The 22607-nt window shown below is 45.2% G+C and overlaps 1 protein-coding gene across 1 annotated transcript in view; it reads right to left on the reverse strand.

Annotated features, from left to right (window-relative positions):
* Positions 1–24: 24 nt before the first annotated feature.
* Positions 25–22607, reverse strand: part of HMGXB3 (HMG-box containing 3) — a 45495-nt gene continuing 22912 nt past the window's right edge. Inside the window, exons 11-20 of the mRNA XM_054568186.1 lie at positions 20690–20839; positions 16804–17105; positions 16153–16280; positions 11921–12052; positions 10858–11042; positions 6861–7080; positions 5362–5495; positions 4144–4260; positions 2401–2610; positions 25–1433 (exon numbers count right to left, since the gene is read on the reverse strand). Of these exons, the coding sequence (XP_054424161.1) occupies positions 966–1433; positions 2401–2610; positions 4144–4260; positions 5362–5495; positions 6861–7080; positions 10858–11042; positions 11921–12052; positions 16153–16280; positions 16804–17105; positions 20690–20839 (2046 nt within the window). The 3' untranslated portion in view covers positions 25–965. The remainder of the gene's footprint in view (positions 1434–2400; positions 2611–4143; positions 4261–5361; positions 5496–6860; positions 7081–10857; positions 11043–11920; positions 12053–16152; positions 16281–16803; positions 17106–20689; positions 20840–22607) is intronic.

Here is a 22607-nt window from a genome sequence, read left to right on the forward strand (position 1 = left end):
GCATGGAACGGACTCTTGCTTCACCCAAACAAGATAATTTAATAAACTTTATTCTTGCTGGGGAAGAGGGAGGGGAAAAAAAAAGCCACCTACTCCACTCCTCTCAATAAATTAAATAGCACACGGCCAATTCCCGTGCCCTAAGCAAACCCTGGGCACTTGAGCCAGTCCCACTGTTTCCTTACAGCCCAGTCTGCTTCCCCTTCACAGAAGGGAATTTTTCCTACCGCTGCCAGGTTATGTCATGCCATAGGCCACATCCCCTCTGTGGCGAGGGCCCAGGGCCCAGAGACCCAGAGAGGATATAGGGAGCACAGCAGCGGCCAGGGGAAAGAGGAAGAGGATCCTCCTCAAAGCTTGGGCAGCGAGGACAGTCCTGGAGGAGGGCTGTGCTGTTTCTCCCTTCTCAGCTTCCCCCAGACCCGGGTGTAGGAAAAGCGGGAGGAAAGTGCACCCTCCTCTGGGAGAACCCAAAAGGGCTCCCAGAGCTAATGAAGCCCCCAAGGCCCCGAGTAAAAGGCAATAGGCTAAGGAGCTCATGTGGCTGCGGGGCAGGGAATGGTGCTCCCTGGGGAGAGAAGGGCCGCCCCAGCAGCCTGCCCACCCAGTGCCCACTCCATCTTCGCCCACCTGGGGACCCCTGCCCTGACCTGCAGCAGGCCCCCAGGGGAGCCACCAGCTACCAGCCTTCCCTCAGCCTCCCTTCTCTGTTGCACACACTATGTCCTCCAAGTGCTTTCTCGGAGCTGGTAAGGAATGTACTGTACCTTTCCCGACCCCCGGAAGGTTGAGAAGCAAGGACCCCAGGCCCCACCGTGCTCAGAAAACGGGCGCTCTTTGGTCAGTGCCAGCATCGGAGGCCCTCCCCACAGGCGCGTGCTCCCGGTGCCCTGGGCGGGTCGCCTCGGGGAAGGGCTTCTCTATGGCTTGAGAGAGATGGTGCAGTCCTAGTATAAGAGCCTGGCTTATTCTGCCACTGCGGCCACCTCCTCTTCCTCACCCTCCTCCTCTGTTTCTGTCTTGATCTGAGCAACCCCCAGGCGGTAAAGGGTGTCACGGATGACCACCTCGCCAGGCTGGCAGCTCTGCACAATGTCGTGGATCTGCCGGTTGACAATCTCGCGGCTGGTGAGGAAGTCCATGAGGCGGTTGTAGAGGTAATAGTGGGTGGCATTGTCGAAGGCAATGGGCCGCTGGCGGACACTGTTCGGTTTGCTGTCTGGGAGAGAGGCCAGGACAGCTGTGTAGGGTGCCAACTCGGGACACAGGGCCAAAGAGTGGTGCCCAGCACTGGGGTCGCCAGGACTGGGTGGTGTGACTGCATGGACGATGCGCCGTGTGGCAGTCTTGGTGACTGGGTGCTGGACGGAGTGCTCGGCCTCCGTCATGTCTACAGTATAATGCTGATCCAAGAGCTCTGGGCAGGATACGCTCTGAAAGAGAGATAAGAAGCCACTTCAACATGACGGAACGACTAAGGCGGGATCTGCATGGTGGATGAGGGTGAAGGCTGCGGGGTCATCAGCCCTTTTTAAACCCTCACATCAACACATACTGTGTCCCCCAGGGCAAGTCCCCACTTCTCCCTCTCTGTGCCTGTTTCCTCATGTGAGAACGGCGACAGTCGCCACACCAGGGGTGGGATTCCCTAAGCTGCCTCCGTTTAGTACTGTGCCTTGTCCACTGAGGCAGGGCTGCAGGGCAGCGAGGAGAAAGTGGCTCCCACTGAAGCTCAAACGCCTCCTGTGGTGCTTGGCACAAGCGCACAGAGCAAGTGATGACGATGATGACCTATCCCCTGTCACCATCCCAGTGTTTCTCCCTGCAGAGGGTACAGCTGGCTGGCCCTGGAGGGCACATGCCTCTGGTAGGAACTATGGCTTGGTACAATGTACGAAGAACACAGAGACAAGGGCTCTGTCACTGACACGCTGTGTGACACCGGACAAATCCATTTCCCCCTGTGGGCCTTACTGTCCTTTTTCAACAAAAGGAGAGGGTTGGATACGGTCAGTGTTTTCTAAGCTGTGGTGCCTCCAGGTCATGACATGCTACACAGTGTATCCACGGTTACATCCAGGACTGGGCTGGGTGGGGCATTCAGTGTGTCAGTGTCCACAATGGCTCTCAAAGGTGGCAATTTTCCAGGCTTATCAGGAAGGCAACCCTGACCCCGAAGATCCCTGTGTTTGGGATACTCTGGGCACCCTCAGTGACATGCTGTGGCCGCACACACACAGGGGTTGGTCAGTAAAAATCTGTGGAGTGAATGCTGGTCCCAAAGCATTAAGACAATAAACTGAAGGAGAAAAGATGCTGGAGACAAGGTTCCTGAAGAACTAGAGGGCAAGACATGGTCGGCCTGCAGAATTTATTCCAGGTCCCCAGAAGAAAACTCACCACAGGCGGCTCCGTGGGGTTAGAGAAACAGCCCTGGTTCCTCCCCCACATCTGTTTGGTCAGCTCTGGGTAGCAGAGGTCAGCACACAGGGCCACTGGTGTGGCCATGTCTACCACGTAGACAGGCGGCCAATGGCGAGAGGAGGCCAGCAGATCCACATGGTCACGGGCACTCTCGCCCCGCACAAGATACTTGGAGCCGCAGACCACCTAGGGGCAGAGATGAGGCACAGCACAGGACTGAGAGCCGATCTGCAGACAGAGTCGAGTCCTCAAATGGCTTCTTCTCAGGAAGATGAACAATCATATTTCACAACTGAAACCACAGCCATCCTTCCAGAGCCTTTAAGAGTCAGCTTCCCTCCTACTTTTGTCCCTAAATGAAGTCACCAGCTCATCCCTGACCTCCTGAGTGAAGAGGTGGGAGCATCGAATCTTCAGCTGAGGCTGAAAAACCCCCAGGCCATCTGTTCCAACATCTCCCCCCCCCCCCCCGGGACACTACCCAGTACCACCATCCAGCCCAGTCATTCCCAATCCTGGCTGCATGGCATGGCAGTTTAAGAGCTGGTTAAAACAGAGGTTCCTGGGCCTTACCTCAGACTTAAAGAAGCCTCTGGGGTGGGAGCACTCCAAGCAGCTCCCCACCAGACCCTGACGCAGGCTGGCAAACACCTGCCCTGCCAGGACCCCCAGGACCACTGCACTGCCAGGCAGCTGCGCGCACACTGGAGAATTCTGCCTTCGCTTCCACCTTCCACCTTCACGCCCAGGCCTGGCTACTGCCTCCAAGTGATACGACTCTCCCATCGGAGCCCTGAGATCACTAACTCTCACGTCTGTCCCTTTGTTGTCAAGGGCTTGTCATGAGACGGTCACAGTCACAGAATCACAACCCTCTGAGCAGGCTCTGACATGCCAGGGTTGAGCATCCAGCATCTCCCTCAGACACAGCTTTTATTAAAGGAGTTGACTACCTGATTCTCTTTTGACAGCTAGGCTGCCCTCACATATCCCCCTCTCCCCCCATTCAGCGCTTGTTCATGGGGTGTACACTCTAGTGTCTTCCTGGGCCGCCTCTGTCATACAGCACGACCTTTCTGGAGTGATCCTGGCACCTACCTGTCCACACCCTCTACAGACAGAGTGATCTTCCTAAAACCATACTCAGACCATGTCCGCCCCCTTCCCACTCAACCTCACCCAGCAGGTCCCTCATCATTCTCAGAAAAAGAAATAAAACAAATGGTTACTCTGGCCTACAAAGCCTTACACGATGTGGCCTCTGGTGACCCCTGCAACCTCCCATCTCTTGGCTCACTAGGCTCCCCCATTCAGGGCTTAGGGCTCGCTCTTCCTCAGCTGGAGCCTTCCTTCCCTAGTCCATCACTAGGGCTCTCGGCCTTCTCTGGCTGCCTAATGGACAGCAGGTTCTTCACCATCACTGCCTATCTCAGGCCCTTGACGACAACCCGTGCGACTTTGTTTCCCCACTACAATGAGGTCAACTAGGAAGGAAAGAGATGGTTACTCACGTTTGTACCTTCAACAGCTGACAAAGGGGTCAGCACATAGAACGGTACTTAACAAATACTCCCTGACAAAACCGAGGTTCCGCGCCTCGCCTAAAATGTGTCCCAGTCAGCGAAGTGTCAACTCCCACAGGATGAACTGAATCCATCAGACTGTGGGCAATGTGTCATGCGCAAACTCACCCCAAACTCCTCCTCGTTATCCTCTTACCTGATGGGGGCACACCTTGTAGATTTTACCCCCTGTGAGATGAGGTGGGGGCTGTCTAGTTCTGGCTCCATTCTGTACAGACTTATAGAGGGCCAACAAGGAGAAGCAGAGCTGGTCCTGGAGCAGAAGGTCAAGATTAAAAACACAGCAGTAAATCCTAAAGGGCCAGGTCTGTGCACAGCACCAAATGCTCAACTTCAATACCCAAAGCAGAAGAATAAACTGTCGAGGCCGAAGTGGACCTTGGAGCCTCGCCAGCCCAACATCCCCCAAGGACAGATGGGGACCCTGAGGCCCTGAGAGGATCAGGTCACAGGCAGAGCCAGCCTGACAGAACAAGCCGCGCCTCTGTCCAGGCCGCTCTGACCCCGCATTCCTCCTCCTTACAGGGCAGGGAGAGCTTCAGAGAGGTTAACATTTGAGCCTGAACTTGAAGGAAACATAGAATGTTCAACAGCTTTCTCAGTATGAAGAAAAGTAATTGACACATGAATAAAACACTCCTGCAGACTATCTATGAACCACACAGCACTCATTTTTTAAGAGCCTGGATATATAACCACCAGACACTGTGCAAAGTGCCTTCCTGACAACAATCTTGTGAGGTCAGTATTTCAGTTATTTCTACTTTGTAAAATGAGAAAAACAAGATTTAGAAACATAAGGTGCTGCCCTGATCAGCGTAGCTCAGCTGGTTGGACACTGTTCCATAAAGCAAAAGGTTGCTGGTTCGATTCTCAGTCAGGGCACATGACTGGGTTGTGGGTTTGGTCCCTGTTTGGGATGCGTTCAAGAAGCAACCAAGTGAAGTTTCTTTCCTTCTCTTTCTCCCTCCCTCCCCACCCCTAAAAATAAATAAGTAAACAAAACCTGGGGGGAAACACTCTCTCTCTCTCTCTCTCTCTCTCTCTCTCTCTCTATATATATATTTTAAATATATATATAGTGCTTATCCAAGGTCACTCATGGTAAGCTGGAGACCAAGGACTCCCAACTCCCGATTCTCAACCCAACACCTTCAACAGAGGAACTGGCTGGAGGGAAAGGCCTCACATGCAGGTCACAATCTGCTGCTAACAATCTCCCTGGCCCCCTGACTGCCAGCATCCTTTATCCAACACAGGTGCTCAGTCACAGGTACTCATATTCCTGCCCCGGAAAATGGACCACCAGCCTGCTCCCAACACCCCTATGTCCGCTGCCACCCCCGACACTCACCTTGGAGTCTCCTGGCCCAAAGGGGATGCCACATCGCCTGAGCAGATGCTGCAGCTCCTCCTCACTGTAGGAGCCCACCTCCTCGAGCTTGCAGGTGCCCTCCTGGAGCAGCCTCACCAAGGCACTGCCACTGCCTGCAAGAGACGACAACAGTGCTGAGCGGAGGGCACTGCAATCACCAACAGAGGTCACAGGCAGTCCCTCATGCATGAGGATGAGAACATGGGGCGAGGCCTACAGCGCAGCCCGGAGTGGAAGCAGGCTCTGCCCTGGGCGCTGGGGGAGGTGGACTCAAGGCAGGTCTATGACTTCTGCAGAGACCTGAAGCCTCTCAGAACCGGCTTTGTGCCCTTGAACATGTAGGGGATATATCTGGCAGAGTGCCCTTGCAAAGAACTCCCAAATGGGTCAGCTTTTAACTTTTTAAGGTTTTTCAGAACCAAGATCTTAGATGCTTACCACAACTACAGCAATGAGAAGCAGTAGCTCCCATTTTAAAATATTTTCTACCCACTATGTTCTTGCACCTACCTAATCAGCAGAAATATGTGGGGACCTTAACAAAACAATTCCTGCACTGTGAAGCAGCAAACAGGAGGTGGACCCCAGTATCTAATGTTAGGAAGCACTGCTTGAGAACCAGTGGATCACAGCATATTAAATACTTAGAAAAATCAATTTAGTGGGTCATACCCAGAATTTAAAACATAAAATAAAATAGAAAATAAAGTATACTGCACTTGGTAAGAAAAATACTGTTTTATGAAAGTTTGGTTTTAGTTACAGATACGCACACGTACATACTCATATAAGTATCATGCTGGGTCATGATGCAGAGCCTATTTCTTACTCTGAGTTGCAGTAAAAAAAAAAAAAAAAAAGTAGAAGGCTATCACACTAATTAGATCACTTAATCTTCACAAAGGCCCAGGAAGTGGGTAACCATATGATGCCCACTTTGTGAATGAAGCAACAGAGGCTCAGGGCAATGAAGGGAATTGGTGGAGGTCACATGGCTACTAATACTAAATGGCATAGCTGGAACTCAAACTCATGTTGTCAGAAACCCATGTTCTCAAAAGCTAGTCCAGGGCATCTCAATGTATAGCCACAGAGCATCTGCAAAACCACCTAAAAAACTATTTAGAAGGCAGACTCCCTGGCCCCCCCTACACTTAAGGAGAATCTCTGGGGTCGGAGCCTTATCATCAGCATTTCTCAGAGGACTTCCACTGTTCAGGGCAGTGCATCCCAGAGGGCTGCCAGTGACAGTGGGCTGCGCGGGTCAGTCCTGTACAGTATGGCTGGCAGCTCTTCAAAACTGGCACCATGACTTTAATCTCTAGGGGACTCTGCCACAGGTTGTCATATCTTTCCAGAAGGAGCCCTTCAGGTGGGCCTGGCCCCAGCTCTGCCATTTGTGCATCTTGCCATGGACAATGTTCTAGACTCTTGACTGGGCCCTTCCCTGACCCCAGTCAGCCACCAGGTGGCCTTACCAGGTACTGGCTGTACATCCAGGTTTTTGTCTTTCTCAGTGTTGACGACCACAGCTCCTCTCATGAGTGGTGGGAAGAAGGGGGCAATAACAGAGGCATCAAACTTGGTGATAGGGATGCTGGCAGGGAAGGCCACCTGCTCAATCACCTCTGTCTCCATCGTGGCCCAAAAGTCCTCCATGTTTACCTCACTAGAGCCCAAGAACTCAGGCCAGGTGAACTAAAAGGTCAGGATAAAAAAGGTCAAACTGTAGGAGCCACAGAATATCAGCAACACAATAGCCTACCTTCTTGAAACACTCAGGACAACCAAGGCTAGGGCAGGGCGGGCAGGTGCGGTATGACAGCCATGCACTGATGAGACACCCCCAAATCTAACATTGCAGCACCTGTTTTTTGGCCACATATAAGCCTGTGGTGTCTACTGTGGTGAGCCTACTGGAGTAAGGGCAGAACAGGACTGTGCGCAAAGGTCTAGTTTCAAAGCCCACACCCTTGGTCCCTATACTGGCTGGCAGGAATTATCAGAATAAAATTTAGTGGCATTCCACCCACTTCCAAGGCCTGCTGCTTCCTAACCTCCTCCAGGAAGGCCTCCTAGACTTGCCAGCACACATCTATCTCCTCTCCCTCACAAAGCATTCACTTCTCCACTGTACGTACCAAGTAGTTGTGCTATTCAATTTTTCTCCTGGTATTCCCCTTATATGGCCCTCAAAGTGTGAGCCCAGTCCTATTACCTACAGCAGAATCATGTGTATTACTTAGCAATGCTAATGCCATGTCAATCTGTATGAACTAAATCTCTAAGTATGCATTTTAAAAAGATTCCTCATGTAGGCCCTGACCAGGTAGCTCAGTTGGTTAGAGCATCATCCCAATACACCAAGGTTGCAGGTTTGATCCCCACTCAGAGCACATACAAGAGTCAACCAATGATTGTGTAAATAAATGGAACAATGTTGATGTTTCTCTCTCCTGTCCTTCCTCTCGCTCTAAAATCAAAAAGAAAAAGAAAAAGGTTCCTCATGTGCGCAATTCTCAAAAGTGTGGCCCCTAGACCAGCAGCCTGAACATCCACCACCTGGAAACTTGGGAGAAATGCAAACTCTCAGCCCCACGCCAGACCACTGAAGTGGAAACCCTATGGGTGTGGCTGAGCCAGCCCTGCACACTGAACAGTTTGAGAACCACCAACCAATATAACTGTTATGCCCCCCAAGTCTGAGGACCACTGATCTACACAAGACATCTATCTCCTCCATCTTACTTCCTTTCCTTTCCCACCTCACAGGGCATGAGCACACGCTGCAAGCAAATGACAAAGCCTCCCACCGCAATTTCACAAGGTGCTGAGCCTACCCTCTCCACAAAAAACAGGGGACAGGAAATGCCAAGAGTATGTTGTGTGCTGTCATTAGCCTAGAGGGTCCTCCTCTATACAGTCCCTGAAGGGAAGGGCCAACCAGACAGTCTCCTCAAAGACAACTTCGTATTTAGGTTTTGTTCAGTAACTTCCTGTTATATTTCAGACTTCAGGATAACCCCTACGCCCCTCTCCCCACGCACACCACACCTCTCTACACACACGAAAGGGAGAAAATAAATGAAATCCTGGTCTCCAGAACGAAATACCTAATACCATAAAAGGGAAGACATGCATACTGAGAATGAAGAGAATGCTACTCCATGGACAAAGAGGCCTGGTGGGACTAAGAGAGGTGAACTTTGTAGGGAGGCGGGCTTTTGTCTCTCTGGACACCAAGAAGTCTATGCAGTCAGATGTGTTTAGCAAAACCAGAGCTTGAAGACCCAGGAGGTAGACGTAAGCATGGCAGTGCTTACGAGCTCAGACTCTGGAGTCAGACAACCAGACCAAGGTCAAGTCCCAGCACCACCCCTTCCTGGCTGAAAGAGCAAGGACAAGGTCCCGTGGGCTTCAGTGCCTTCATCTACGCAAATCTCAGAGATGGGGTGAGAAGTCAGTCATACAGTAAAGACACTGAGCACAGAGTAAGAACTTGGCACATATAATAAAATGCTTAATAATCACAGCTGCATTACTATTAATATTACCATTAGGCAAGCAGATTAGGATGAGTCTAGAATAGCCTCTTGGTGAAGTAATACACATAAAGCAAAATTTTTACATTTTGTTTTATCTACAAGGAATACTTCGAAAGCTCCAGGAAGCAGTATGCTTGTTTTCGTATGTCTTGTTACATACTACTACTCTTCATATATACATATTTAATCAAAATGTGTATTTTTTAATTGAGAAGAAAGAGAATATGCATTAAATCCCTGATATGCTCAGTGGGCCAGGCTAAAGCTTTTCTCCAAAGGCTCCACACCTCCCCTGGTGGCGAATGGGTAACCTGCAGGCCTGGTGCCTCGAGAGTCACTTCCTGTCCCAGTCCTCTGGTCCCAGCCATAGAGTTCAGAGAGGGAAACTTGCACCCAGTATGACCATGTGCAGACTCAGACACCGGAACATTGATCATCAGAAAGAGTTAATCAACCTATGGAATTTTTAAAACCCCCTGTACCAAATTAAGGAAGACTCTCTATTATTCCCCATTTACCAAGAGATTTCTCATAAATGGGTACTGAATAATATTGAAAGCCTCTTTTACATCCAATGAAATAATCTATTTGGCTTTTCTCCTTTAATCTATTAAAAACTGAATTACGTTAGTGTGTTTTTTAATGCTGAAGCAATCTTGCATTCTTGGGATAAACTTAGTCACAATGGATTATTACTTTAATCATTGTTATAGTTGATTTGCTATTATCTTATTCAGGACTTTAACATCTATACTCATTAGTATAATCAACTCCAATTTCTTCCACTATATTAAATGTCTGGTTTTGTTTTCAATGCTATATGGTCTTACAATACAATGGGAGCTGTATATTTGCTATTCTTCTATAATTAGAATCATGGGTTGTTTTTTTTTAAAAAAGACTTTATTTATTTTTTAGAGAGAAAGGAAGGGAGAGACAGCGATGCAAGAAAGAAACATCGATCAATTAGTTGCCTCTTATAAGTGCCTCAACTGGGGACCGAACCCAAAACGCAGGCATGTGCCCTGATTGGGAATCAAACTGGCGACCTTGCGCTTCATGGACTGATGCCCAACCAACTGAGCTGCACTGGCAAGGGCCAGAATCATGTTTCCTGGACATTTTTTAGACTTAATATATACAGCTATCTGAGTTTGGTGTTATCTCTGTGCGAACATTTTTTAGGTAAGAACCTATGTCAGATTAGGTCCTCAAAACCCTTCACTCTCTCCATTTTCCTCAGTGTAAATCCTTAAAATGGCACATGCAACCCCATGTAGGGTCTAACCTCTTAAATCTCAAGTATCCTACCACTCTTCTCTATTGCTCACGCACTCCTACCACAAAGCCTCCTTGCTGTTCCTCAGCCACGTCCAGCAAACCCACCTTAGATCCTGTTCTTGCCACTCCCTCTGCCTGGAATGTTCCTCCCCCAGAAAGGGGCACGGGCTTCAATCTCTATTCAATCCTCCTGCCCCCCGGCCCCACATCGGAGCGGCCATCCCTGACTACCCTCTATAAAACAGGAATCCTCTTTCTACCACATTGTTATGTTTCTTGTTATTTATTTTATATAAGTAAATATTTTATTAATATATCTAATTATTAATGTTTCCTGTTTCCCCAAACCAGAATGTGAGCTCCATGAACACAAAAACTTTGTGGGTTTTTTTACTCTCACCTCCAAAGTGTCTAAAAAGTACACCTAGATCATGCTTAATAAATCTGCTGAATGAATAACAAATGCCTTTATTTCCACCTGACCTTCCTCAGATAAACCTGAGCCACCTGAGCAGTGGCAGGAAAAAGTCACTCTTCTCACACAGGACAGGACTAGAGCCATCTGCCCCTGGGGACATCATACAGGAAGGTGGCAGCAAAGTGTGAGGACAGTTCTAAAAGTTACCCACAGTGACTGAGGGGCACGTACCTCCACGCTCTTCAGTGCCAGGACGTTTTCTTCACTCCTCTGTGCTATTTCCACTTTGGGGGCCACGCCGCAGAGGCCACAGATCATGTCATTGTAGTCTCGGACAGTGAGGCACTCAAAAGCCCAATAGCCATTGCACAGCAGCTCCTGCAGCTGGCCCAGCTCTTCTGAGGTCAGCGTCTTCTCTGGAAAGAGAGTGAGAGCTCTGAGCAGGTCACAGAAAAAGACCCCGAGGCCACTGGGGATGCGCCAATGGCCAGCAAGAACAGCAGTTCTGCGAGACAGCTTCTCTCCTAACGACACCCAAGAGCACTAACCGGGTCAAGCATCCTGGCGTTCAAGTGCTCAGGTGGCAACCTAGAGGACAATTCCCATCAGAGTTAGAGCTGCCTGTACTAAGCACCTACTAGGCACCAGATGCTGTGCCAAGAGCTTCAAATTACTTCATTTAACTCATGTCTTAATGAACCATGAGCTATCGTTTTCCTTATTCTATAACTGGAGAAACTGAGGCACAGAGAAAAACTTGCTCAAAATCACATTCCACTAAGTGGCAGAGCCAAGCCTCAAACACAGGCCTGTTTGACTCTAGAACTTTTGTTCTAGTCCACCTGACCTCATAGCAGGGAAGGTGCAGGAGGACTGGAGTGGGAGAAGCACAAACAGAAGTAAGTAAGGAGAGCAAGGGAAAAATAATTTCTAAGAGTAAAGAGGTTGGTTTCCTCAGCATGAGCCTTGGAACTCAGAGCTGACCTCCAGAAGCTGTGTATTCAAAATGAGTCTGATAACATGCAGTGAGGCCAAGTCTACCTATGGCCAAAGGATGAGCTTCTAAGTCGGTTTAACCTCATGCTGAGCTTCTCTGGATATACAGATTACAACTTTCCAAAGTTAGTTTGGCACTTGTAAAACTCAAGAAGAGAAGTGTGTTTGGGGCCAAGAATGTCTCCTTTTCAAAATACCGGACTTGCCCCCAAGATGACTCTTTTAACCAAAGCCTGTCATTGAAAATTCCCAGAGAGCTTAGGACTAACCTTGGGAAAGGGAAGGAGCCAACCTTTACCTGTTTGCTCCTGCACCGACTTCAGAACAGCACTGATGGACACTCTGGGGTCCTCTCCCAGCTTGATCTGGTTTCGGATTGCAAAAAGCAAGTCCAGGCTTACTAGCAGCTTGTTCCCCACATTAAAGAGACCTGTAGGTTAAGAAGAAGTAACGGGGAAATTCACTATAACATCATCCACAATAGCAAAAAATTGGGAACACAGTAAATGCCCAATAGAGGAACAGTTAAATAAATTATGGTACATTCATAAAACAGCAAACTATGCATTATTACAAAGAATAAGGTAAACATAAATGCTCTGATGTGGACTTGTTGATAATACATTATTAAATGAAAAAAGCAAGTGATAAAATATGTATGTGATTTTTTTAATATAAAAAAGGAAACATCTCCCAGCACCTGGCTCAATCCTCATGACCTCTCACAGCTGCACCGTGGGAAATGACCAGGAGTATCCTTCAGCCCGGGGATGTGTACGGGACAAAGGCTATAAAAATCACCTCTACACCAAATTTTGGGATAAAAGACTCAGAGGAATTTAAATGCAATCAGTTTAAGACAAATAATGTACAAATTTGCAAAAAAGCGTATTACGGAATATGTGTTCCATTATAAAAGACTGAAAGAATGGGGAAAACCTTTCTAAGCATGATACATTTTGAAGTCGTAAAGGAGAAGATTAAAAGCAATGATTACTGTATTTTGCCATGTATAATGTACATTTTGCCCAAATTTTTGAGGGAAAAATAAGCATGCGCATTATACATGGGTAGTACTACTCCCATGTCTACATAAATGTTTTTAATTTTTACTTATGTGTATGTGCTAAAAGTGCAACTCTAGAAAACAATAACAATATCCATATTCAAAATAATACCCTGGAATGTGATAATCCGTTTTGTTGAACTTTTAATGCAATTAAAAACTGAATTAAAAAATTTTAAAAAAAGATTTTTTTCTGGAAAGTTTGAGCCAAAAACATGGGTGTGCATTATACATGGGAGCGCATTATATATAGCAAAATACGGTGAATAAAAATTAAACAAAAAGCAAAAAAACCCTTTGTGACCCCCCCCGCCAAAATACCCAAACAAATTTAAAGCACAACTGATAAACTGGGGAACTGTCAACAAAAATAACCCCAAAGAAAAATGGAAGTATTCACAAGATAAATACATGGAGGAGACAAAAGATATACAATCTTTTTAGTAATCAAATACAAGAAATTAAGAAAGGATATACCAGTTATTTCCTATCAAACTAATAAACTTTAAAAATTTATAATACTAATGTACAAAAAGTTCCTACAAAAAAGTACTTGGGCATAAATCTAACAAAGTATGTGCAAGACCTATATGCTGAAATGCATTAATACGATGATGAAAGAAATAAAAGGAAACCTAGTAAAATGAAGAGAAAGACCGTGTTCATGGATGGGGCAACTTAATATTTTTAAGCATGTCAAACTTCCCCAAACTGCTCTATAGATTCAATATAATTCCAGGAGGATTCTGTGAACAATGTGACAAGATGATTCTTAAAATTTATATTGAAATGCAAAGGAACTAATATAGCCAAAACAATTCAGGAAATAATTCAGGCAAACGCAAGGTTGTAAGACTCATGCTACCTAATTATAAGACTTGCTATAAAGCTACAGTAATCAGGACAGTGTGATATTGACAAAAGAATAAAAACATAAACAAATGAAACAGAACAGAATGCAGAAATAGACCCACACATGTATGATGAATTAATTTCAACAGAGAAATGAAGGCAATTCACTGAAGAACTTCTTTTCAACAAATGATGGCACAATAACTGGAGGTCCACAGGCAAAAACAAAAAATGAACTTGATCTGAGCCTCACATTTTATACAAAAATTAATTCACAGACCTATATATAAACCATAAAATTATAAAACTTTTAAAAGAAAACATAAGAAAATATTTATGATTTTGGTCACCCAGGTAAAGAGCTTAGATAGAGCAAAGTATACCCCTTAAGAAAAAAGTGATGAAATTAAAAGAAAACTGATGGTCTTTATCATGATTAAGAATGTTTGCTCTGTGAAAGATTCTGTTAAGACATTGAAAAGACAAGCCACAGACCCTAAGAAAATACATGCGAATCACTTATCTGACCAACGACTTACACCCAGAAAATACAAAGAACTCCCAAAACTCAGCAGTGAGAAAACAACCCAATTCAATGGGCTAAAGATCAAACAGATACATCGCCAAAGACATACAGGTGGCAATCAAACCCAAGAAAATATGCTCAACATCATTAGTCATCAAGGAAGCACAAATTTAAACCACTATGAGATCTCTCACATACTTATTAGAATGGCTAAAGTACAAAAACAAAAAATTGACAATACCAAGTGCTAGCTAGGGGTGCAAACCAGAACTCTCAGCCATTGTTGGAGAGAACGTAAAATGTTACAGATACTTAGGTAAACAGTTTGGCGAGTTCTTAAAAATTAAACATACACTTACCATATAGCCCAGCAATAATCTGACTCCTAGGTATTCACCAAAAAGAAATGAAAATTTATTTTCACACAAAAGCTTGCACATGAATGTTTATTGCAGCTTTATTCATAACTGCCAAAAACTGTTAACAATCCAAACATCCTTCAACTTCAATGAGTGAAGAGATGACATATTACAGTACTACATACAATGCAAAACTACTCAACAATAAAAAGGAACAAATTATTGATACATTAAAAAATATGAGTGACTGTGTACAGCATAATGGTTAGAAACCAGACTCAAAAGGCTACATACTATGACTGGATTTATGACATTCTGGAAAGATAAAACTATAGAGATGAAGAGCAGATCAAATGGTTGCTAGAGGTCAGAGGTAAAGGGCAGGCCTGACCACACAGACAGCACAGGACAATGTTCTGGGATGATGAAGCTGTTCTATGTACTGACTGTGGTGGCAGCACGCAACTTGGTGCCCTTGGCAGAACACCTGACCACACAGAGACAAAGTGAATTTGACTGTGCAAATTTAAAAATAAAGTTAAAGTTTAAAATAAATAAATAAATACATAAATAAATATTCCTAAGGCACTACTGGCCTAGACAGAACGCAGGGAAATGGCATTCTATTAGCTGTTGGCAAGAGCCTAAAACAATACAAACTCAATCTGGCAATGTAAGACACTGACAGCATGAATTCAAATAAGATACCATGAAGTTCTGAAGACAAAAAGAGTAACAACAAATACTCTTTACCCAATTCTACATATAAAACTCAAGATTCAAATTCCCACAATGGTTGGTACGTGGTGAATATTTGTAAGTGTTTGACACTGATGGAGAGGAAATCGATGAATATGCAGCAATACCACTTTTGAGCACTTGCCCAAAGGAAATAATTGAGGCTATACACAAAGATTTGATTATAAAGAGGACTCTAAAATGGATTGCCACTTACTTCTTAAAAATGATCACGTATTTCTCCACTTGCTGGCATAGGGAAGATGCCCATGATAAAATGCACATTCAAAAACAACATTCAGCATAATCCCATTTTTGTTTAAAGAAAAGCTATGAACCTATAAATTCCTCCATACTTTGTTATATTCTGTGGTGAAGAATAACACACTTAGGATTAGATGGCACAATGTTAAATATTTATCTCATGGTAGGACTACTACTGATTTTCAGGGGGGTTTTTTCCTACTTATTAACATTTTCCAGTTTTCAACAATCAGGATCTGTTATTTTAAAAGTAACTTTGTTTAGTCCTGGCCTGGTGTGGTTTGGGTGGATTGTTGTCCTGTAAACCAAAAGATCATGAGTTTGATTCCTGGTCAGGGTCCATGTTGAGGCTGTGGATTCGGTCTTTGCTTGGGGTGCATTACGAGAGGCAACAGATCAATGTTTCTCTCTCACATTGATGTTTCTCCCTCTCTCTCTCCCTTCCCCTCTCTCTAATCAATAAGCGTGTCCTTCAGTGAGGATTAAAAATAAAAATTAAAAAATAAATAAATGAAAGTAATTTTGTTTGAAGATCCCAGGTAATCCCGACACTTGAGTGGTAAACAGCCACTGGGACTGAGACGTCCCAGAGGAAAAATTCTCTCTCCCTCAGAAGCCCCACCTAAAGGAAGGTCCAGTGCTCACAGGAGCAGAGGTCTGACCCACAGAGGCTGTTCCCAAGGCTGCTCTGGGGGCCCACTGAGAGAAGAAAGGCTGGCACCCACCTGTGTAGATGTCCATGAAGCTATGCAGGGCCAGACAGTGGGGATTCAGACACATCTTCACCTGGGCAGTCACCACCTGTAGCCGGTTGGCTGTCAGCAGCCAGCACTCCTGGGGCCCAGCCAGGGAGCTAGTACCCAAAACATCACCAACAAAAATAGAAGGGATATCAACTTCTTAATAATTAATCAACCTTCTGGGCTCAGTGATGAATAGCAAAATTCTCAAGACTTTATCGCAGTAGGACAATGAAGGTGCTAGAACTGTGTCCCAAGTTTTTCTAGGTGGGTGTTCCCACTTTGTTGGAATCTGGTCTGTGGACTTACCCCCAAATTTAATTAACTCTCAATTTGTTACCCAATTTAACCAATCCCAGGGAACTCTCAAATCCAAGCATTATGCTGGGCAGCCCAGACGTAAAATAAATCCTAAATTGGTGACAGTAATTTTCAGGCATTTTCAATGGAAATAATGGATGATTACTAATTATTATTATTATTATTTGTTAGCAATTGGAAAAGTAAAGGAAAACTAAGAAAAGCAGAGAATAACATCTTCAAAGGTTATAGCTTGAAAGTCATTTGAAGAAAGGGGGAATATGAGCCAAATGAGAGGGGGCTGCTAGGCGCAGAAAATGTGAAAGAGCTGCTTACTTTTGTCCCCCTTTGAATAATGGGCTGCTACAGAGAAGGCACTGCGTGGACGGAGACTCATAATAATTCGACCAAGAGGTTTGCTCGATGGTGACTGTCTCCTCACTCACGTTGGACAGGATGAGTCGAGAGCTGTTGAGTTCATGAATCAAGGCAAAGACCTCGGCCAGCTCGGACTCATTCTCAGGAATCTGCAGGACTTTTCGCAGCAGCTGCAACGTGGACTGGCGCTGGATCTCCCTCTGGGCCGCGCTCAGAGGTTCTGTGACACTCAGCCCATCAGGGAGTGGTGAGCTCGCCTCCTGGGAAGAGAGTGTGGATGGATGACCAAGCACCCCCGGAGAGAAAAGCCAGCTTTGGGGTGTATCATCAAAGGCTATGAGTGACAGGGATGGGCCCAGGACTGAGAGGTGGGACACTTAGGTTCCTAACCAACTCGGCTCCTAACTTTGTGACTCATGATGGATCTTTCCTTTCTCTGGCACTCTCAATAAAATGGGAGTACAATACACACCTCTTAGCAATGGACTGAAGTGTCAGCTCCCATTCACCAGCAGGGGATCTGGAGGGTAACAGACCTGGGTTTCAGATCTGGATGTGCTACTTAGCAACTGTAGATGTGTGACCCAAAGCAATTAACTTAATCTTTATGAGCCTCAATTTCCTCACTTATGAAATGGAGGATCAAAATACTAGTCTCCAAGAGTAGTTGTACAGAGTAAACAAGATATTATAAGTAAAGCACTTCGCATAGTGCCTGGAATGCAATGAAAACTCTATGAATGTTAGTTTTGATATATAAACAAATATCTATACTAATTAAAGTATTTATCTTTAATGCTTTGTGGCTCCTAGATACAGGAGACTTCATATATTGTACTAGCCTGAGGCTTTCAGGAACAAAGTTCTGAAATGCTTGTTAAAAACAGATCCTTCTCAGGTTGGACCTTTTTCAACGGAGGTTTCTTGTGCAAATGCAGACTGCATTACTCCCTTCTTTGTGTTCCCAGAGTCCATTCCTTTACTGCAGAATTTACTCTCACAGTTGGTAAACCACTGTGTCCCCCGTCTTCAGTGAATATAGGGTCTCTGTTTATTTACTAAGTCCCAATACCAGCATGAGGCCAGTGTACACGAAAGATGCTAATTCCTATTTGCTGGATGTATTATACATTGCTTTGTAGAAGTTCTGGGCTTAAAAACAAGAAGAGGCTTTCTATTACCTCGACATCCTATCACAACTCTTGTCTCGCTGTTTTTAACAGTTTGGTAACTGATCTTTCTTTCCCCGCTAGATTGTAAGCTCCTCAAGGGGAGGGGCCATGTCCTACTCATCTTTGTATCTCCAAAAGCCCGACCCATAGTAGGCATTCAACATAGGCTGGAGGAAAGAACACTAGAATTGAATAGAACTTCTGGGAGGTTCTGTGTTCCCTGTCATTACTCTGTTGAACCACGGGCTGTAAGGTAAGTTGGCAAGAATACTCTCCTTTGGCTCTGAGCCATAGTTGAAAGATGGAAAGGAATGAGGCTGTTTCAGCCCGAAGATGTTGCAATCTTAATTATAGCTGCTGAAGACAAACTGCATAGGGAATGTATGGCCACCAGGAGGCTCTGAAGAGCAATACATGCAAAGAAAGGTCTCTGGGTTTCTGACCTGTATTTTATTTTGCGGAAAACCATGATGACATTTTCTTTTCTCCTAAAATTAAAGAAACTGAGGGGTAAGGGAATGTCTAAAAATGAGGATTCTTGGGGTAGTCAGCTAGCAGTGAGCCAAAGACAGAAGAATATAAATAAGAATGGGATTTGAAATCAATTGACAAGAGGTTCCCGGACAATTCCTGCCTGACCTGAAAAGTTAGGTGATGTCATCATCCAAGATCTAGAGACCAACACCCACTTCCATGCTACAAACAAACAGCTACAGAAGGAGAGAGGAATGTTCAGAGTATCTACCCACACAGAATGCAATTTCATCCCATAATTACTGATCAACCCTTTATATTGTGTATTCAAGCTCCTGCATTAGAAGGTATGAGGGAAACAGATACATCTTCCCAAAAAGAGATTACTGCCTCATGGGGAACTAAAAGAGGGCGTCAAGACCTCTTGCTAGTGTGTGGTTAATGCTAGTGAAGAGAAACACTTGGAGAATTCAGGAAGAAAGCTCATTGCCAGCAGAGGGCACCCAGTAGAAGGGAAGAACGTTAATGGAAGCTATGGGGTTTACAATTTCACATGCAATTTCAAGGGTTTACAGATTCCCTGGAGCTCAATTCTGAGTTTTCAGGGCTCATGGCCCTAAGCATAAAACGCCCAGATCAACCCACTTTGCCTCCTTGTGTTTATTGAAGGGGAAAACAAAAGCTTCCAGCTCAGGGTCACTCCCAGCCAGGTCTCTGAATTCCTTGTCCCAGTGTTTTTTTCCACTAAGCTATCAATGCCCACACACTACACACTTCATTTCCACTTCCCTTTCTCACAAAGATAACATCAGAACACCACCCCAAGCACAGACAGAGGCCTGGAGACCAGGGATAAGATTCATCTGCTAGAAAGCCCCTCCCCCCATATGCAAAGAAACCGAGCATGAAGCAGTTCTGTCCCAGTCTCAGTCCTATCCATTCCCAAACCCACGTAGTCTTCCCCCTCCTGTAACCTCCTTCCGGGCCTCTCCCTGGCTCAAGGACATTCAGTGGGACCCCCACGACTAAAAGACAAACCGCCCGGTCTAGCCTGAGAGACCTTCCATGATGTGGCCCTGACATGCCTTCCAAGCCTGTTTTCCACTCTCCTCCCCTCTGCCCCTTACACACTCCTCTGGTCAGGTGAGCACCCACCGACTCCCTGCCTCTTCACTTTGGCTCATGCTTGTCCTTGAGTGCGCATGCCTTCGCCTTCCAGCCCAATCCTGCCCGTTTTGCAAGATCCAACTTAGATCTGGAGTGTCCACGCTACATCTCAGATCCTGACCACGTGCCATCCTTTCCCTGCAAGGCATATCAGGTGACATGCTTCTAGTTACTCTCATTCCAGTCATTCCACTTGCTGCCTCAGAATGCTGTTATTTTCTGTTCATTTTAAAAACCTCACATGTGAAAATTCAGAGGACCTCTGAAAGCCCATTTTTCCTGCTTCTAATCATAAAAAGTGAGCCCTAAGGGGCCAAGTGGAATGTGTTTTATTATCCAGATAGTTTGGTCCAACTTCAGAGAGGAGGCTTACCAAGATTGTAGAAGTTTTGTGATTAGCCAAAAGCTCTGCAAGGAACGTGAGAGGCAGAGATCTAAATCAACAGTCTTGAGGTTCGCATTCTCTACTTACCAAAATACTATGGACAGGTCCTCTACCAGACCTCAGAGCTAAAAGGATGTAATCCTTCCATCCCTTCTTCTGAATCCCATTTAAGGCATGTATTACCATCCTCTTTGGTAAATGAACTATCAGTTCACTGGGCCAGAAAGGTCTCAGAGATCAAGGTACCATATTTTGCCATGTATAATGCACTACTGTGTGCAATGTACACCCATGTTTTTGCGCATATTATACATGGGATTATTATCCCCATTACTGTACCCATGCTATGCAATCATTAGACCTATGTATAATGCGCATCCTTATTTTCCCCTCAAAACTTGGGGCAAAAAGTGTGCATTATACACAGCAAAACATGGTCTCAGGTCAACCCCTTCACCCTTGCAATGAGGAAAAGGAGGTCCAGATAGAAGAATGCACTTGACCAGGTTCAGAAGCTATAACATGGTTCCAGTTTTGGTGCTCTACCTACTATCATATACTAAGAAATCCTTTTATTTCTGCTAAAACAGGTTCACTAACAGAGCCCAACCTAAGGTCAAGGGATGTGTTTGGGAAAAGAACTCACGAGAGCCTTGGTGGTTTTCTCAGTTCGGTCTTTGGCAAGGTTAAAACCACAGCTGGGACAAATCCGTGGTTTATGCCGGTTGGTGTAGACATAGCTACAAGAGGGATTCTTGCACTTTCCCCGGCCTCTTGATGTAGCCAGGCCCAAATCCTAAAAAAGTAATACCAACATTCAATTCTTCAATAGCTGAGTTAAACCTGGACAGAGCCAAGAACCAGCTATCAGTAAATCAAAAATAAAGAGGCAAATGCAAAAACTATCTTTAGACTAACTTACAAAGAGCCTGGAAGCAAGATCCCTTTCCTGCAGTTCTATCCCTTTAATCCTAATACAGCCTGAAAATTTTGGCAAGTCCTTCCCCATCTGTGAAACAAGTGCATTCATTGACTGTCAAAGGTCTGAGATTCAAATGCTTTCAAGTGGGCAGGCAACTGACAGGATGAAGCAGGCCCCTCCTAATGAAGAGTGCCAAGACGCTGTGGTGAACCAAAGACTTCAAGCCCTGCCTAAATGCAAATTGTAACTTCTGAAATATTTAAGCTAAAAGCTCTGGTATTTAGTCTCCTATGACAAGCTGTTGTCTAATCAGCCCAAGAGAGGGTCCTGGGCAGTTTCCACCTGGGGCTTTCTGTAGCCAAAAGGAGGGGGTTGTGAGAATATGCATGGCATACAAAGGTAGTAATTAAGTCTCTGGAAAAAGAAACCTGATCAGATCTTGGGATAAGAGACACATTCCCTGTAAGGATCAGGCCAGACTAGGTATCCTGCGCTGTCCTGTTCACCACTGAATCCCCAGCACAAGGCCTGGCACAGGACAGGTGCTCAATAATTTTTTTTTTTTTTAAATGAATGACTGCCTTTATCAGGTAAGAATTTCTAAAAATCTAGCTACTGCCCTGGCTAGTATGGCTCACTGGATTCAGCACTGGCCTGTGAACCGAAAGGCTGTGGGTTCGATGCCCAGTCAAGGCATGTGCCTGAATGGCTGGTCAGGTCCTCAGCTGGGGGCACACGAGAGGCAACTGATCAATGTTCTTTCAGACATCGATGTTTCTGTCTTTTTCTCCCTCCTTCCCCCAATCTCTGAAAATAAAATCTTTAAAAAAAATAAATAAAAATCTAGGTGCTCTCTCAAAATCTATGCATCTTACTCAACTCAGGCAAAGAGCCTGTCAAAAGCTATTTGGCTGGTTGATATCTTAAGGATCAACAAAATTAGAAAATGTTAAGAGCAAGAGAAGCCCAAACACAGTATCTATACCAATGCAGCATTTTACAGACAATAAAAACTGAAGACCACAGAGGGAAAGAGTCTTGCCCAAGGTCACAGAGCCAGACCCACTTTTTGACTAGGATTTTTGGACATCTAGTGTTTATTCCACTGCTCCAGGATGCCTGCCCTTCAAAAGGATGATGCTAGAGTCACACATTTGTTTACTGTGATGTTAATATGTGTTATGTTAAAAATAAAAGAGAGGGAGAGGGAAAATCTAGGTGGGAAATGCCAAGCTAAACAAAGTAAGCTGCTTTACTAAAGTACTTCTCAAATCTTTTAAGAAACGAGTGCTGAATGTGACTCTGTTTTGGGGAGGAAAAATATATTTCCCAAAGTTGCCTCCTGAACACACTATTGAGGCTAAAAGGTCCAAAGACTGTGGAATGCTAAAGATGGACTAGATTCTCATCTCCAACTACTTTTAGTAAAAATATCCTGATCTCAACTTTACAAATATTTCTTGGGGAAAAAACAAATCTAGTTGATTTACCCAGGAGCTATCAGGTATGTTAGTGAAGACATCTTTAGAATCAAGGACATATTCCTGACCCTACTTTTACTCCTAAATACCACTCCCCACCCACTGCAGACTACTACTCACACTCAACCACAAAATCAAACCACCTCTGTGTCAACACACCA

The sequence above is a fragment of the Pteronotus mesoamericanus genome, unplaced genomic scaffold (assembly GCF_021234165.1).
Source record: "Pteronotus mesoamericanus isolate MK-2021 breed Mesoamerican mustached bat unplaced genomic scaffold, CSHL_Meso_final contig_2, whole genome shotgun sequence".
NCBI classification, from domain to species: Eukaryota; Metazoa; Chordata; class Mammalia; order Chiroptera; family Mormoopidae; genus Pteronotus; species Pteronotus mesoamericanus.